Consider the following 17766-nt stretch of genomic DNA (forward strand, 5'->3'; position numbering starts at 1 on the left):
GGGCACCGGCCGCATAAACGCCGCCCCTGGGCACCTTCAGAACCTGATTAGCATATGGAATAAAAGTGTTTTTAAGAGAGAATAGGCGACGGACAGCAATATGAAAGGTAAGATTATAATATGGGGAATGTAATGGATATCATCATGTTTGTGGTGTATAATGGTCATTTTAGGTGAAAGACTCTTTAAAAAATCTAGGTATTAGCATATTTTTTCTTTTGTGAAAAAAAAACTTATTGGTTTTAGAAATATTTTATTTGAAACCTTTTTTAACAGAAAAAAAAGAATTGATAAAGGAAAAATTTTAATATTTTTTTTTTTTATATTATATTGTTCATCTAATGGCACAAGAGAAAGGTCTAAGATGTCCCATGAAAAATAATATCAAATACATGTAGGCTGGCTCAGAAATGTAATCAGTTATTTGCAATTAGGTCAATCACTACACCTGAAAAATTGGCCTGGTAATCAAGGGGGATAAACACTGCGGTAATTAAACAGTTAATAATCTCTTATCAAAAGTCGTTGAAATTTGCAGATGCCTTCACCTGGCCAGGTTCTCCGGAGCGAGCCTGGTTTGATCATTCACATTAGCTCCCGGCCGCCTCTCTAGTTCAGTAGGACGGCTCTGGCGCATGCTCAGCAGCCTCAGAGCCATCTTTTTGAGCTCTGCTTGGCAGTTGCCTAAAAGAAATAAGAATAGCGGAGCCATTATCTGGGCTGTCAGTGCCAACTCTGTATCTGAGCTGATCTACAAAGCCATGCTCTACTTTCCTCTCTACTCACTATAGGGTGAGGGAAGGGAGCCTGTCACACACACAGTCAGGCTAGGACAAGGGGACAGGGGAACAGGGGAATCCGCTCATGGGCCCCTGAGCAATGTAGATCCCCAGTCCCCCATCCCTTGCACAAGTGGCACTAAACTGCATATTCCAGATGAGGCAGCACCAAAGCTTTGTAAAGTGGTAGTATCACATCCCTGTCCTGCAAGTCCATGCCTCTCAGTACAATCCAGTATTCTGCTGGCTTTAGAGGCAGCTGATTGACATTGCATGCTGTTATTTAGTCTGTGATCTACAGTACACACAAATCCCTCCCTACAAGTAGTGAATATCCCAGTGTTACTCCCCATAGAACATATGATGCATGTAAATTGTTAATACCATAAGTTTACATTTAAGGCTCATGCACACAAGTTGGATGTTTTGCGGTCTGTAAATTGCGGATCAGAAAAAACAAGGATACTGGCCCATGTGCATTCTGCATTTTGCGGAAATGCTGGCCCCAGATAGAACAGTCCTGTCTTTGTCAATAATGCGGAGAATAAAAGGACGTTACATTTTTTTTGCAGGTATATGGACACGGAGTGCCCAGAATCATTTAAGTTTTGTTTTTTTTTGCTGCCTGTATACAGGACACACAAAAAACGAATGGACACGGAAAAAAAATAAGTTTGTGTGCATGATCACTTATCCACATTGAACCCCATTTGCCAAGTTGATGCCCAAACACTCAGAGTCCAAGTCAGCTTGTAGTTTTTGGACCTCTTCCATAGACTGCACAGTGCTACACAGCTTAGTATCATCTGCAAAAATAGAAACGGTGCTATTAATCCTATTCTCGATATAATAAATAAGCTAAAAGGATTATCCCATGATCAATGTAAAAAATAAAACTCGGACATCATATAGTATATGACAATACCTTCCTAACAAAGCTAGAACCAGCCCTGTACCTCACATGGATCCAGAGATCTTCCCTTACATTGCTCCAGTTCTGCTAGATTTATTGCAAGCTGGCAGCTGTGGAGACGAGTCCTTTCTGCTGCAGTTCTCTCCCTACCACAGCTCAGGAGGCGGTTGAGGCATGAAACCGAGCATGTGTGTCCTCCTCAGCAAGGTGTGTAGAGAAATTAGAAAAAAACAGGAGGTGGCGCTATACAGATTAAATTGAATAGCTCAGTGGCTATACTACATTTTTAATTACTTACAATTACAAAAGTATACAGATCCCGATGCTGGTTTAAAAACTGGAGCAATTTTTTTGTGGGGCAATCCATTTAAATAGGGGAGCCAGCACTAAACCTTGGGGTACACCACTCATAACCCGGGAACATTCAGAATAGGAATCATTCTCCCCAACTCTCTGGACACGATCCTACAGCCAGTCTTCAATCCAATTACAAAATATAATTTCTAAGCCTATAGACCTTATTCTACCCAATAGGTGTCTATGAAGGAATGAGTCTAATGTATCAAAAGTCCCAAAATGCTATATCCGCCCGCCCCCACACCCCCATGATAGATGTTAGAGCATTTTGATCTAAATCATTGTTTACCTATCCAGAGTCTGACCATTGGACCCTTTAAGGGAACCTGTCATCAACGTTATGCTGTACTCACTGAGGGCAGGATAAATTAGTGACAGAAATGCTGATCTCAGCGCTGTCACTCATGAGCTAAAAGTCAGTGGTTGCTGAGAACCAGCATCATAATCATTACAGCCCAGGGCTTGAGAAGAGTCCAGGTTACACATAATCTCCTGCTCTCACCCCCATCTGCTGATGATTAGCAGTTCTCTCCTAGAGAGAAAAGGAGAAAACTAGGTAGAAGCCGGTCAGCCATCAGCAGGTGGGCAGGAGAGCAGGAATTCATGAATACCCAGGACTCTTCTCAGGCGGCCGGGACTCTTATCCAGGCCCAGTCTGCAATGATTGTGATGTGGGTTCTCGGCAACCACTTACTTTTAACTTTTAAATGACAGACCGCTGAAATCCGCTCACCTGTCTCTACTTTACTTTATTCTGCCATTAGTATGGGCAGTATACAGTTGATGACAGGTTCACTTTAATTTACCACTAGGCCCCTCACTGATCCTCACAATGACTCCACTCCCCAGTTCTATCCAGATGCAAGACCCCAGGAGGAGTGTTATTGGAGAGGGGGTCGAGCATGCACACTGCCCTTTAATTCAAAGTCTAGGGCTCAGACAAAAAAATTCTACCTAGTAAATGCCCACTTATTGCGATTCTGCTTATATTCCTCTGAAAAGCATTGCAACGATAAACTTATGGGTTGGCCAAGTCTACAGGAGCTTGAGGAGACCTATGGTCTGATTAGCTCTATCACTTCTTCCATGTGGGTCAAATAAGGTTATGCCGAGCCCTCCCTCTACACATGCATCACAAGGAGTCCAGGGATGGTGGTTCATAAATTGTGGGATGTGGGAACGGCACTTTAAACATTGATATATGATGGCCCTTCTCTATGTACAACCCTATAAAGGCCACAGTAAAGCTAATCCTACAGTTACTGGCCCTAAGCCTCTTTCTTTCACAATTAATTGCATGCTTTGGCTCACATCAAATAATTAAACTGGAATGTTCATTTCAGCTTTATATACGCCGTAGATTAAGAACATGGAAGAACATTTCTGAGAGCAATCAGCTCAGGTTTTTAAGGGTTTGTCTTGAAGGACAATAAAATGTCTCCTCTCCTCTTCTCTATGCAGACGTCAATGTTGCCATCCGGAAAATTGCCACTCTGCTGAAACCAGACAAAGATATTGTTCAGAACGGTGAGCACATGGTCATTAAAACGCTGAGCACTTTTAGAAACTACATCATGGAGTTCGATGTGGGAAAGGAGTTTGAAGAGGATTTGTCTGGAGTAGATGATCGCAAATGCATGGTAAGAATTAAGGCCAGATTAGCCCATTTCTATAACAAAGGGTGCCTTATTGAGAAGATTAGTTCTGTGTTCCCTTATACCACCTCTGCTGGAAGGCAATTTCATGAACTTTGCACCATTACACAAGAGCTGTTCTTTCATACGTCCTTCTACACACTGTCAAAGATCTGGCTCGGTATAGTCTCTGCTTGCGGGCTAGTAGTTTGAATGAAAATGTATATAGGCCATGCTGAAATTAAGGTTGATATAGCCTTCCAAGCCTTGGACTATGACCAAAGGCTATATTCCAAAACACCAGTATCAGGCACAGTCCGCTATATACCCACTAGAGGCCTATTAAATAGTAAACAAAGTAAGTGGCTCTCCATTTTAATAACAGATGATTTTACTAAATCAAATCAGACCTAAAAATACAATCTAATGCATGTAGTCACGGTACCTTTAAGATGCCGAGTTGCGGAGCTCGCGTATGTGCCAGCCAGTTATAAACATTATATGACCTTAAAGCCGTCCTTTAGCTGATCAATGCAACAGTTATTTATCCTTTTCAGTTCTACACCGTTGGCGACATTATAGTATTATCAACTTTCAAAGTAGATGCTGCACAATGTATATATTCCACTATTGCAATTGTTATATATGGTATCATTTGGAGCATATATTGCAGCTGAATAGGGTATTGTATAGAAATGACTTGCACTCGTAGCACGTTGCACCCTCCTTATTAGTCTGCTGTAGTCTTTAGTTCACCAGTCCTCTGTCTCGTGTTGTTAGTCTTCGCACAACAGATTTTAGATGATAGAGCAGCAAATGGACTAATAAGTGGTCTTTGAATGGACAAATAAGTCAAAATTCGATATTTTTTTTTGTATTGAGTGTATTTTTGGACTTTTTTTGGGTTCACTGGATACACATGGGTAAATTCTGTGTTTTCTCATTCAAAGGTGGCGTATAAGGCTTTTTTTTTTTTTTTTTTTTTTTTTTTTTTTCCACCTCACTTCAGGTAGATCTGAAAAGCAATCAAGAGATTCTGATGATCAGCAGAGCTCAGCATTACTCAAGCCCTTAATCTTAAAGGGTTTATGCTATGATTAGTCTAAAGAATGATAATCAGGCATCTTATACTTTGACAATCTTTCTGACAAAATGACACCCAGTCCTGTACCTCACATGGATTCTGAGATCTCCCATCCATTGCTCCATTTATTCAGTTTTTATTTATTTTTTATTTATTTCAGGTTGGCAACTCAGGGGGTGGGTCCTTTCTTCTGCATCTCTCTCCCTATCACAGCTCAGGGGATATGTCCTTTCTGCTGCAGCTCTCTCCTTGTAACTTCCTCTAACAGCAGATGCAGTTGAAGGACAGAACTGAGCATGTGTGACCCTCTCAGCCAAGTGGACAGGGATTTAACGGAAATCGCAAACAGCAGGTGCTGTTATACAGATAGATTTTATTTATTTTATCAGTGGCTACGCTAAATTTTTATTAACATGCGATTACAATACAAAAGTATTCAAATCCATGTGATGCTTTGAAAAATGTAGAATAGTTTTCATGGGACAAGCCCATGAAACTTTTCTTGGTCTAACCCGACTGGGGAATCAAAATGGCTATTGGAAATAGTTCAAGCCCATCGATTTCTATATGTTATCGTTTGTTTTTGTTTTTTAAAGAAAATTCTGACCGTGAAGATGAGGATGAAACTTCTTCAGGTTTTAATTCATTATTTTTGATATGCACAATGGTTTATTTTATTGTTTATGAATCTAGGGTACAATATGGGGGTGTAATGTGAGGTTGCTCTTAAGGCTAGGTAATTATAATAATTGACTAGGATAATAACTGAATGCTGCAGAAGAATGTTTTTATAGTCATTATCTGTCATTACTGTGGGCTCTGCAGTCATTCTCAATGATAAAAGCACGCCAGTAGTGATGTATGTGCTGAGAACATCTGGATGTCCTCTGCAGTGAATAAACACCCACTTCCTTTTAGTTTGTTCACCTCAGGTCAAGTTATATCTCCCTGTAAAGGTCATGCTGACTACTTAACTTTTAGCGGATGCAATCAATGATATCTTTTAGCAAACCCCAGTTTAATTAAAAAGTATACAGTGCATTTGGAAAGTCTTCAGATCCTTTCACTTTTGGCACAAAGCGCAAAATAAAATTTGAAAAATAAAAAAATATTTAAACTTTTCCCCCATCAATTGGCATTCAATACTAGAGATGAGCGAATCAAAGCTGATAAAGTGGAATTCCATCCGAATTTCAGGAAAAATTCGATTCGCACCGAAGCCGAATTTCCTCATGCTTCGTGGTAGGTAATGAATCGCATTTTGTCCTAAAATGGCTGCTGCACGTGTTAGGACATAGAGCAAAGAACTCAGGGAACAAGGGATCACCCACAATGCCATTATTTCAGCCAGTCAGCCCCTGTGATGATAAATAGCCTCAGCCATCTTGGATTCTGCCATTTTCCAGTGTGCTTAGTGCAGGGAGAGACGTCAGCAGGCACTAGGGACAATGTTAGGAAAGACTTCATTGTGCAAAAAAAAAAAAAGATTTAAAAGTTCAGGCAAAGATTATTCAAGGTGTAGGGAAAAGATAGGGAGGCATCATCTACACTCTAAAAGGAAAACGGTGCAATAGGGGAGTGTACAGCCTGGGTAATAGGAGCGATTCTATTACACCTTTCTGCACTAATTGGGAATCCAAATTGGTGTTAATACTGCTGCTTTTAGGTTGTTTGCACTATATGATACCACACTAATTCCAGCCAACCTTGCTTGTGATTGGGATGCAAGTTCTGTGTGATACAGCCATTTATGGAGTGTATTAATATGGAAGATAAGTACGTCTTATTCGCTGTTCTGCGTTGATTTTTCTTTTTTTAGGGGGTGTATTAATAGGAAAAAATATGTCTTAATTGCCGTTCAGTGGTGAAGTTGCATTGTTCTACAGCCATTTACGTGGTGTATTAAAAGAAAATATACATACGTCCCATTAGCCATTCTGCAGTTAATTGTGATTGTTATATTTCTTTTTTTGGGGTGTAGTAATAGGAAAAAGAATACGTCTTAATTGCCATTCTGCGGTGCACTCAGTGTGGAGTGTTGGGGAGGAAATGCCATACTCGGTGGTGTAGCAATTTTTTGTTAGGCCACCGAAGTAGGTGAACATGGCCATTTGCCGAATTTGTGGGCAGAAGGTGAAGCGTGGCCAGGGTGCCAATTTTGGCCCCACCTCTGTCACAGGTGAAGTTGCAGATAGCTGGAACTTATAAATAAATGACCGACTGGCTTGATCCCAAACTAAGGAGCATATAGGTGAGCCCTTTAAAACCCTAAGAGCTCTCCCTGACTGCTATGCACATGCAAGGGTCTCAATGGTAGACAATTGTATGTCCACGTACCTAAGACTGTGTGACACCTGAAAACCCTATAATAGTGAGGGGACACGACCACCGGCTCGCTCCACTGAATACGGACAGAGTCAGGGTCACCTAGAATCAAGCCAGCAAGGAAACACAATAAAGGAAAACACTTATCTGAGCAAGCAGCAGCAGCAGCCTCCAGCAGTGAACACTTCATCCAGGAAGTAGTATAAACCGCAAAGTGAGGCAGTATGGGAGGGAATATAAAGGAAGACGATTAGTCTAAATAAGTGACACCTGGCAGAAGGATAGGAGCTGACAAAGTGAAACCAAAACAAAGAACGTCATACAAGAGGTAGAGAAGAACGTCTGTCAGACCTTCTCACAGAACTGGCGGTGACAACCGCTCTGCGTCAACACATGCAGCATCACCATAATGTGGCCTGGGAGAACCATGGCTCCGATGTGGTGGTCCAGCCTGCCGCAGCAACAGCTGCATCACCCAGTGGCAGGCACCCAATTTTATGCAGTCAGGGCTCCACCACCTCAGCCAAAGGGGGCTGTCTGTTCTTCCCATCATTTGCTGGTCCTGATGCTCCTGCTCCTCCTAGTCAGTCATTCTGTCAGCAAATGAATACCGAAGTGATTGCCAAGAAACAACAGTATGCATGCACTCATCCAACGGTGAAGAATCTGAACGTACTCCTAGCCAAGTTGCTGGTGCTGCAGTCCCTCCCTTTCCAAGTGGTGGACTCTGCACCTTTCAGAGAACTGATGGCTTGTGCCGAGCTGAGGTGGAGAGTCCCAAGCCATCATTTCTTTGCCAAAAAGGCAGTACCAATCCTGCACACATATGTAGAACAGAACGTGGGCCAGTCCTTGAGCCTGTCGATGTCTGCTAAAGTGCATGGCAGTGCCAATGTCTGGAGCTGTAACTACAGTCAAGGACAATATGTGTCCTTTACGGCCCACTGGGTAAATGTGGTTCCTGCCCAGCCACACCAGCAACTTGTCCGCATCCACGTTCTCACACATTTTGTCCTGCGACAATGTTTGCTTCTGCTTCCTCAGCCTCCACTGCAGGGACAATTCACAGTGCTCCTCCAGCATACCACATGTGCAGGGCCCAGCAGTGTCACGCTGTTCTGCACCTAGTTTGCCTAGGCGAACTGAGTCAAACGGGGAGGAACTACTTTGCATCCTTCATCAAGAAATTGAATCCTGGCTTTCTCCTCGACAACTCAAAATGCATGGCGCATGTGTTCAATCTGGTTGTAAAGCGGTTCCTGAAGCCTTCACCCCATCTGCAAGATGTATGCACTTCAGCCACTCGTACACCAAAAAGCATACCCTCCTTGAGCTGCAGTGACAGAATGGCGTCCCCCATTCCGATTTATATGAACAGAGAAAGGCCATAAATGATTTCTGGGTAATGCAGGCGGACAGAGGTACTCCCCTGTGTAACTTCGATATTAGCCAGTGGCAGCTTATGCGCGACACCTGCCGTTTGCTCTGGCCCTTTGAGGAGGCCACTTTACTTGTCAGTCGCCAGGACTACGGGAAAAACGTAATTCCACTAATTCATGTCCTGGAACAGATGCTGCTAAATCTGGCTGGCCAGGGGACAGGAGACTGCATCTCACGGCCACATGAGCCCTGTGTGGGCTGAACTAAAGGAGGAGGACATTTGAGTACAAGCGATGCATAGAGAAATGGGTGGTTTTTCTACACAGTGACAGGAGAGGAGGAGCAGCTGGAGGAGCTACAGGGCGATAAGGAAGACGCGGTAGATGACCCAGACACACAGTGACATTATGCAGTGGAAATGGAGGTAGGGAGTCTCTCCGAGTCCCTTGTGCAAATTGCCTGATGCATGCTCAGTTGCTTGCGTAGTGACAGCCAAATTGTCACCATTCGACAGAAGAATGACTACTGGCTCTCCACCATGTTAGACCCTCGCTACCGGTCCAAAATGGGGCCTTTTTTACACCCGCTTCCTGGCACTAACATTGACCTGTTTACACTTGAGTTCAGTTTTGGCCCCATAACTGCCCAAATGAGTGAAGTGTGCAGTGATTCTAAGAGCGACGCCTGTCATGTGCGTGTCATACTGGCTCACAGTATTGTTTTACTACCACGGCAGATTCCCTATGCATGTTACTGCAAGGCACAGTGTTTTCTCCACCACTATACAGGCTCTCTACAGCCAGGAAATAGCTGTTTTTAATGCGATTCGCCGTGAATAAATTCTGATCAAATCAAATCTTTTCGGAAAATTTGGAGAACCGACCGAATTGAATTTTTGAGAAATTCGCTAAGCTCTACTCGCCCATAATGAGAAAAGTTTGCAAATAATTTCGCTTGGACATGAGTATTCAGGCCTATTGCTATGACACTTGAAATTTAGCTCTGGAGGCTTCCCATTTCTCTTTCCTCACCTTGACTGTAATCCACCTGTGATAAATTCTGTTTATTTGACATGATTTGGAAAGACCCCCCCCCCCCTCCCCAGTCTATATAATGTTTTACAGTTGACAAGCCATGAGACCAAAAGAACTGCCTGTAGAACCCAATGACAGGATTGGCATAAAAAAATTCCAAGAGAACAGCGGCCTCCATAACTCTTAAATGGAAGAAGTTTGGAACAACTAGGAGTCTTCCTAGAGAAAGCTGCCACACCAAACAAAGTAATCGGCAAGGGGGAAAGTGTCCTTGGAAAGAGAGGTGACAAAGAACCCAATGGTCACTGTGGCTTAACTCCAAAGATCCTGTATGCAGATGGGAGAAACTTCCAGATGGTCAACCATTACTGCAGTAACCAATCAATCTGGGCTTTATGACAGGGTGGCCAGAAAGAAGACTTTCCACAGTAAAATAGAGATTACATTTTGAATATTTTTTAAATAAAATTCCTAAAGGACTCAGACTGTGAGAAACAATATTCAATATTATAATTAAGTTTCAAGTGGACTTTCTAACAGACACATTTCGAAAACTGTCTAAAAGAAAAAATCTTTGTAGCCTATAGCAACCAATCACAGACCAGCTTTCATTTTTTTTTTTTTTTTAAGACCACTATAAAGAATGAGAACTGTGCTGTGATTGGTTATGAGAGATAAAGGCAATTTTTCTTTTAGACTATATAAATCTTCCCATAATGTTTAATATATCTGAATAGGTTCAATTTTATTTGAATAATTTCTTAAAAGGGGTTGTCCGAGTTATGAAAAAAAATATATATAGCACTGAAAATCTGATGGGCAGCAATATATAACTCGGCTAAGCAAGTTTTATGGGAAAAATATATATATATATTTCCTCATTTCCCTGGTTCTTTTCTGTCCCTTTGTTTACATGCAATAAAAACAATCTCTGCCCCCTCCCCCTGCACTGCTAAGGGAGTGGATACAAGAGCTGCCCTGAGTGACATGTCTGCCTGCTGGGAGACTCTGCAGCATGTTGTATGTGTAGGACTACATGTCCCAGCTGTATAATGACACTGCTAAGGGAGTGGATACAAGAGCTGCCCTGCGTGACATGTCTGCCTGCCTGCTGGGAGACTCAGCAGCATGTTGTATGTGTGGAACTACAAGTCCCAGCTGTATATTGACACTGCTAATACACACAGGCTCTTCCCCTACCTTCTTGTGCAATGCTGTCTAGTCCTTCAGCTCCTGTACCCCGAATTGTCACTGCTGCAGATATCCAGTGTGTGCAGCTAAAGTGGTTAAGAATCCTAGCAGAGAGCAGACGGCAGTGAAGCGGGGCGTGGCCAGCACAGCAACGTCTCCTTTACAGGCTTGAATGTAAACGACCTTTATCAATGCAGGGAGAGAAGCTGACATCACAAGTCATGTGACCCACAGTGAAATCTGAGAAACCAGCCACTGGAGATAAAGTGAGTGAATTGGAAAGCTGTAACATTTTCCCAGTTAGGAACATAGAACAAAAAAATAACTCTGACAACCCCTTTAACGATAGCAGTCATTGAGCTCAATGTACAGACTGTATTCAGAGAGCTCCCTCTAGTGGTGGCTGCAGGAGTCATTATTCCAGAACGGGCATTTAGCCACCTTCCTAACCAGGCGCATTATTAGTTTTTTCAGTACATGCAGTTTTTGAAAGGCATAACTTTTTTCTATTCAGTTTCAGTTATGTAAACAATTTGTGCTCTTTTTTTTTTTTTTTTTTTTTTTTTTTTTTTTTTTTTTTTTTTGGGTCATACGTGGGACTTTATTTTTAGTAACATAGTATGTAAGGCCGGAAAAAGACAATTATCCATCCAGTTTGGCCTGTTATCCTGCAAGTTGATCCAGAGGAAGGCAAAAAAAAACTGAGGTACAAGCCAATTTTCCCCACTACAGGGGGAAAGAATTTCTTCCCGACTCCAATAAGGCAATCGGAATAACTCCCTGGATCAACGACCCCTCTCTAGTAGCTATAGCCTGTAATATTATTGCGCTCCAGAAATACATCCAGGCCCCTCTTGAATTCCTTTATTGTACTCACCATCACCACCTCCTCAGGCAGAGAGTTCCATAGTCTCACTGCTCTTACCATAAAGAATCCTTTTCTATGTTTGTGTACAAACCTTCTTTCCTCCAGACGCAGAGGGTGTCCCCTCGTCACAGTCCTGGGGATAAATAGATGAAGGGAGAGATCTCTGTACTGTCCTCTGATATATTTATACATAGTAATTACTATCTCCCCTCAGTCGTCTTTTTTTTCTAAAGTGAATAACCCTAATTTTGATCATCTTTTAGGGTACTGTAGTTGCCCCATTACAGTTATTACTTTAGTTGCCCTCCTCTGAACCCTTTCCAGCTCTGCTATGTCTGCCTTGTTCACAGGAGCCCAGAACTGTACACAGTACTCCGTGTGTGGTCTGACTAGTGATTTGTAAAGTGGTAGGACTATGTTCTCATCACTGTCATGATGCAACCCATTATCTTATTGGCCTTGACAGCAGCTGCCTGACACTTTTTTACAGCTTAGTTTGCTGTTTATTAAAATTCCTAGGTCCTTTTCCATGTCAGTGTTGCCACAAGTGTTTTACTATTTAGTATGTACAGGTGACTTGCATTATTCCTTCCCATGTGCATAACCTTACATTTGTCAGTGTTAAATCTACCACTTAGCTGCCCAAGTGGCTTTATTATAATTTTTTTTATTTTATTTTTTTACACCAGAAATGTTTAAAGAAGGGGAAAGTCTTCTTCTTTTTCTTTTTATTTTTTAAAGGTTTTTTTTTTTTTTTTTTTGTTAATAGTACAACATCCAACTAAAATATCATATTTTTTTTTTTTTTATTTTTTTTTTTATAAATGGATCTCCTTTTCCATGATCATTTTGATATGGGTTATTGTTGCTGTGGGTGTGACTAGAAGCTGTATTTTGGAAGTGGTGGTTTTTAATTTGTTTATTTATTTTTACACTTTGTGCCCCCCATAAGGTCATACAAGGTCTTTAGGGTGAAGTGTCCCACTGCTACAGCAGTGCTACAGGCAAAGGAAGGGTTAACAATGTGCTAATATATTTTTATGCATTTTGCATAGGCTGTAGTATATATGGGCAATATGTGAGAGAGAATCTTGGGGACCGTCCTTTTTAAGATATGTAAATCCTGCCCCTATCTTTTAGGGGTTATGTTTTTTTGTTTTTTAAATAACTTCCAGATTTTAAACAGATTTTTGGTCTTTCCAGTTCTGGTGATTTTCTAAAGATATGTGCAAGCAAATATAGACCTAAGCAGTATGAGCTTTGCACAAGTTGGACATAAGAGGTGTGGTGAAACATTAGTTTTATGCAAAGTTGCATGAAACTGTCTGTGCCGTTTTGAGAAAGTTCTAGGTGTCTAATTTCAGAAAATAGATGGGTATGTGGAAGGGAAGTTTTTAATTTGTATTTTTTATTATTATTTTGTAATGTACGGTAGGTTTTATTAGTACATGTCAAAACTGCAAAAACTGTCCTTGCTACCACAGGTGCAAGATGTTCAAAAACTCATTGCAGCAAAAGGGTTAACTTACATTGGGCGACGAGAGGTTAATAATTACAGCCAAATTCTTTTCAGCAGTATGTAAGGGCTTCCCTCTCTACAACGTAAAATGGAGGTTATACTGTACGGCACAGAACCTAGATGGTTAGTCCATGTGAACGGTGATTGGTTATCATGACAATGACATGACTGAGACCAGAACCACTTGGGTCACGATGATGTCACCAGGACAGCAGCAGTTGGTAGGAGCTCAATTAGGATCTATGTGCAAATATAGGGATCCATTGGCCAGCAGAATAATAGATGTAAATGTGAGTTCTCCACCTTAATTCACCACTTAGTGTGCCAAAAGTGTGTCCTTTATGCACATGTTCAAGGAGTGAGCCACAGCTTATCTTTTAACTGTACTGAGAAGTGTAGTCCACCACCATATTTTTCAGGGCAAGAGCGTCCTACAAATTCATGTGTCCCACTTTCACGGACGTTCCCACGACAGGTGGCAGGAGATCGGTGAGACTGGCAACACATGGTTTGATCATGTTTTCCATTTGGATCAAATGATGTCTGTGTTGTTTCTGGTGCTTGTCATGCCTTTTTTCCCCAGGTGTGGCTAATATGATCATTTAACCTTCTCTATTTATAGTTGCTTCTCCCACAATGCTGTGCGGTTTATAGCTTCTGTTTGGACCTTTTGGATAGATTGAGTTCCTGGTGCTTCCATTGCTCCTTTTTGAAGTTTGTCTTTCCTTTCCCTTTTTGTATTTTGTTTGGGTTCTGTGTGTTGCATTTCCCTATTGTTTGAATTAGGCCTGAAGGAGACTCCTGTTCGTCCTTCCTTTTTAAAGAACAGGTAGTCTCATCCCTGCCACATTAGTACCAGGGTCCTATAGGGCTTGATAGGACTCTAGGTATTCCTGCGTATGAACTCGCCTACCTTTTGGGGTCTGTTCATACTGGTAGTTAGTCAGGATTTTGGTTAGGGTTTTCACTAGGTGTCCATTTTCCTTCCCTAGTTCTCAGGCCTGGTTCCATGTCCCCCCCCCCCCACCCTCTTCCCTCCTATGCTCGGTATTGGTGTTTCCCTCCCACACTGAAGTGTGACCCACCCGCATGTAATCCTATGGACGACATATCACTGAATAGTATACAGTGACATACATTGGTTTATACGGTGATGGACCTTCCTGGTATCTGCACCAAACGTAAGGCTGTATACCATGTAAACAGAGCCTAAAATGTAGTTCAGGCAGTCTAAATGGAGTCTGTCCCCTACTGTTTGCCTCCCATTAAAATAGTATCTCTCTAGTCTGTCCCACATTGAGATCCTGAAAAACAGTACTTTATAAAGTTACGCGTTCTACTGCTTTCTCTTCCTCTGGCTTGGAGATCTCGTGCAAGCACTGGCCACCGCTGGGCCTGCACATGACCACTAAGAGCAGAGGCACTGATCTTAACAGTGTGTGTGCGAAGGCCCAGCGTTGACTGGTGCTCGTGCAAGATCTCCAAGCCAGAGGAGGAGGACAAAGTAGGAGAGGAGGGTGGGCCAGAGGACTGCAAGAGGAACTGTTATCTGGGCACATAGCTGAGGGGTCTGGGCAAATGCGGCTGTAACTCTGCCCATGGTCACTTCCAACAGCTAATTTGCATAACTTTAAAAAGCACTTTTTTCAGGATCTCTAAGTGGGACAGCAGTGGCGTGCCTAGGGTGTTTGGCACCCGGGGAGGGTCTTTTCTCTGGCACCCCCCCTCAATACTTGACCACATACCTCTTACATCCAGGGACATCTCCTGTCATGTAGACCTTCTCTTTCCTCTTCTCCTCCGTTAGACCGCCATGACAAATTCTTTCAGCCGCATCTCTTCTCTACAGAGTTTATAACACAGACACATTAGATTTCTCAGTTTTTCAATTAACTTCCCCATCCTCGTGTCCCGACAATGTCATCCTGCTGCCACACCATATGTTGTGCCCCCCAATGCCCCAGGTACTATACTGCTGAAAAAATAGTGACCCCAGTAGACATAATTGGGGTCATTTATTAAACTGGTGTAAAGTAGAACTGGATTTCCAAAAGAGCTGTCAAAAATGAAAGGTGAAATCTGATTGGCTGCTATGGGCAACTAAGCCAGTTCTACTTTAGACCAGTTTGATAAATTGCACCAAATGTCCCTATAGTGTCCACATCAGCTATAATCTCCCCTAGAGTGCCCCAGTAATAATAACACCCTATATTGTGGTCCAGGTAATAATCCCTGTATAGTGTCCACAGACACTAGAGAGGTACTATTTTAATGGGGGGGCAAACGTTCTATAATACGATCTGAGCTATCTAAAATGCTCAGAGTAGGTGACAGACTCCCTTTTAAGAAGATTGCTTACCTTGGATACACTTAAACCCACTCTGCTGCTGATGTTCTTTGATATGGTTACAATATCAAATCTAGTGTTGAACGAAGCATTCAAAGTGGAATTTGGTCCAAAGTTTAGGAAAACTTCAATTCTAAACGAATTAAAATTTCCTCACGCTTCGTGGTTATTTATTTATGCACTTATATAGCGCTACTATATTCCGCAGTGCTTTAGACATTAGCATCCAACTGTCCCCAATGGGGTTCACAATCTAAGGTCCCTATCCGTATGTCTTTGGAGTGTGGGAGGAAACCGGAGTACCCAGAGGAAACCCACGCAAACACGGGGAGAACATACAAACTCCATGCAGATGTTGCCCTTGGTCGGATTCAAATGAATCCGTTTAACTAAAATGGTGGCTGCCCGTGTTGGAAAGTGAAAGCAAGTGTAGAGAAGACAAGCCCAGGAATACCACATAACCCATAATGCTGTGCAGCCGGCCAATCCACAGATAGCCATCCCGTGTGAAGTAACAGCCATATAAAACCCATATCCAGCATAGTTTCTGCCATTGTCCTGTGAGCTGAGCATAGGGAGAAATGTGGCAAGTGCTGATGCTCTAGGGACAGTGTTTCTGTAAACTGTTTTCAAGAACAATATTGAAAAGGGAGTGTACAGGGAGACTACAGGGAGAGTGTATCGCCATGTGCATCACTGTGCAGTGCACCAACATTTATAGCTAATCCAATCTGTTATGGATATAGTTACTGTGTCTCGGTATTAAAGGCAAGTGTAATATGGGAAGAATATAGAATATGATTAGGCAGATTGGGCTGAGTATACTAGATTTATAGCGATTCCTGACAAATTAATTGGGAACAAATTAAATTTCTTGTTGAACTTCGGTGAAGCTACCGAATCAAATTTTTAAACTTGGCTCATCTCTATACAAGTCCTCAAACTAAATAGTGAAATGACAAATTCGCCTCTACCACATTAGTATTTTTCTGTTTCAATAGTTTTTTATTTTGAGTTTTTCATTTAAAACGGTTAAAGAAAGTACATTACAGTTTGATTTGTTACAGTGTCGAGCAGAATACCATTATAGTCAGGTAATAATCAAAGGAGAATATAAATTCCAATATAATAAAATTATTCAGATAACATTATTTTCTGTAAAGAATCATCCTATTCTTTATTGTGCTTCAATGAAGCAACCTTCTAGTTGGTGCTTGGAGCCTGCTTTGTGTGGCCAAAAAGTATTGTGTACTGTATGTAAAGTGTAGAAATAAAAATAAACTGGTAGGTGAGGATAGAGATGAAATAAACTAAAAGATAGGTAACTAGAGAGAACATAGAAAACCTATTTAGGTCACTTATGCAAAGGAAACAATGTACTGTACATCACAACCTAATCTAACTGTCTAATAATGAGAAGTACCTCGAAGAAGACCATGTTTCTGGAAAGAACCCTGACACTTTTGTTAAGCCTTGATATCGACAGGTACTTAGTCCCTGAAAAGACTGTTGTCTGTCATAATTTAACAGCCTCTCTCCAATGTATAGCGCAAAATTGGAAATCCTCATCAACTCCTCACATGTCTAAAATAATAAGGAAGATAAATGTTAATTGTAGCTTTAAAAAAATGATTGCCAGAAGCAACAATCCACTTAATAAATACACAAAAAATTGGACATATTAGTATTTTTCAAGCCACCTCCTCTCTTAATGTACATGTATTCGGGGCAGCTCTGTAAGTGCTCCCAGATGAGTCACTAGTCATCTTTGACATGGTATTTTAGTACTTAAGTTAACGTTCCAAAGGTCACTCCACGTAGGCTAGAGGGGAAAGGACAAAGTTAATTACCAGGGTGAGATAATCGAACTGTGTAAGATCTCAGGAATATGCCAAAATATGTGGAGTCTCTGCTCTGTAAGCTCAGTAATGCTATACTGTGAGCCACACTGGGAGTTACCTTGCACTAGTTAATTCCCTGAGTTACTACATTGGCAAGCCAATTTAATATTTTTTGCACTGTTTAACTAATTTACAGTACATGTTACTGCCTTTATCAGGGCATTGTTTCAGCCTGATTACATTAATATGTTATGTATTTAAGGTAGAATGTGGCACTCGTGTACTATTGTTCTGGTGCTCTAGTTGTGGGGTCCCAACCCTTTTGAACAATCAAAATTTCAGTTTTGTTTGACGTATTGTGTTGATTTTTATTTTGTTTTCATATGCAAGGCGATTTTATATGTTATGCTTATTTCTTAATATATCTGCAATTTTGTTGTGAAAATTTAAAGGAGTTGTTTCATGAAAAATATTCTACATTTTTAAAACCAGCA

The 17766-nt window shown here is 41.5% G+C and overlaps 1 protein-coding gene across 1 annotated transcript in view; it reads left to right on the top strand.

Annotated features, from left to right (window-relative positions):
- The window catches only part of RBP1 (retinol binding protein 1), a 48352-nt gene that overhangs the window by 12251 nt on the left and 18335 nt on the right, over window positions 1-17766 (top strand). The window contains exon 2 of the mRNA XM_044291596.1: window positions 3511-3689. Coding sequence (XP_044147531.1) covers window positions 3511-3689 — 179 coding nt within the window. The remainder of the gene's footprint in view (window positions 1-3510; window positions 3690-17766) is intronic.

The sequence above is a fragment of the Bufo gargarizans genome, chromosome 4, assembly GCF_014858855.1.
Source record: "Bufo gargarizans isolate SCDJY-AF-19 chromosome 4, ASM1485885v1, whole genome shotgun sequence".
Taxonomy (NCBI): Eukaryota; Metazoa; Chordata; class Amphibia; order Anura; family Bufonidae; genus Bufo; species Bufo gargarizans.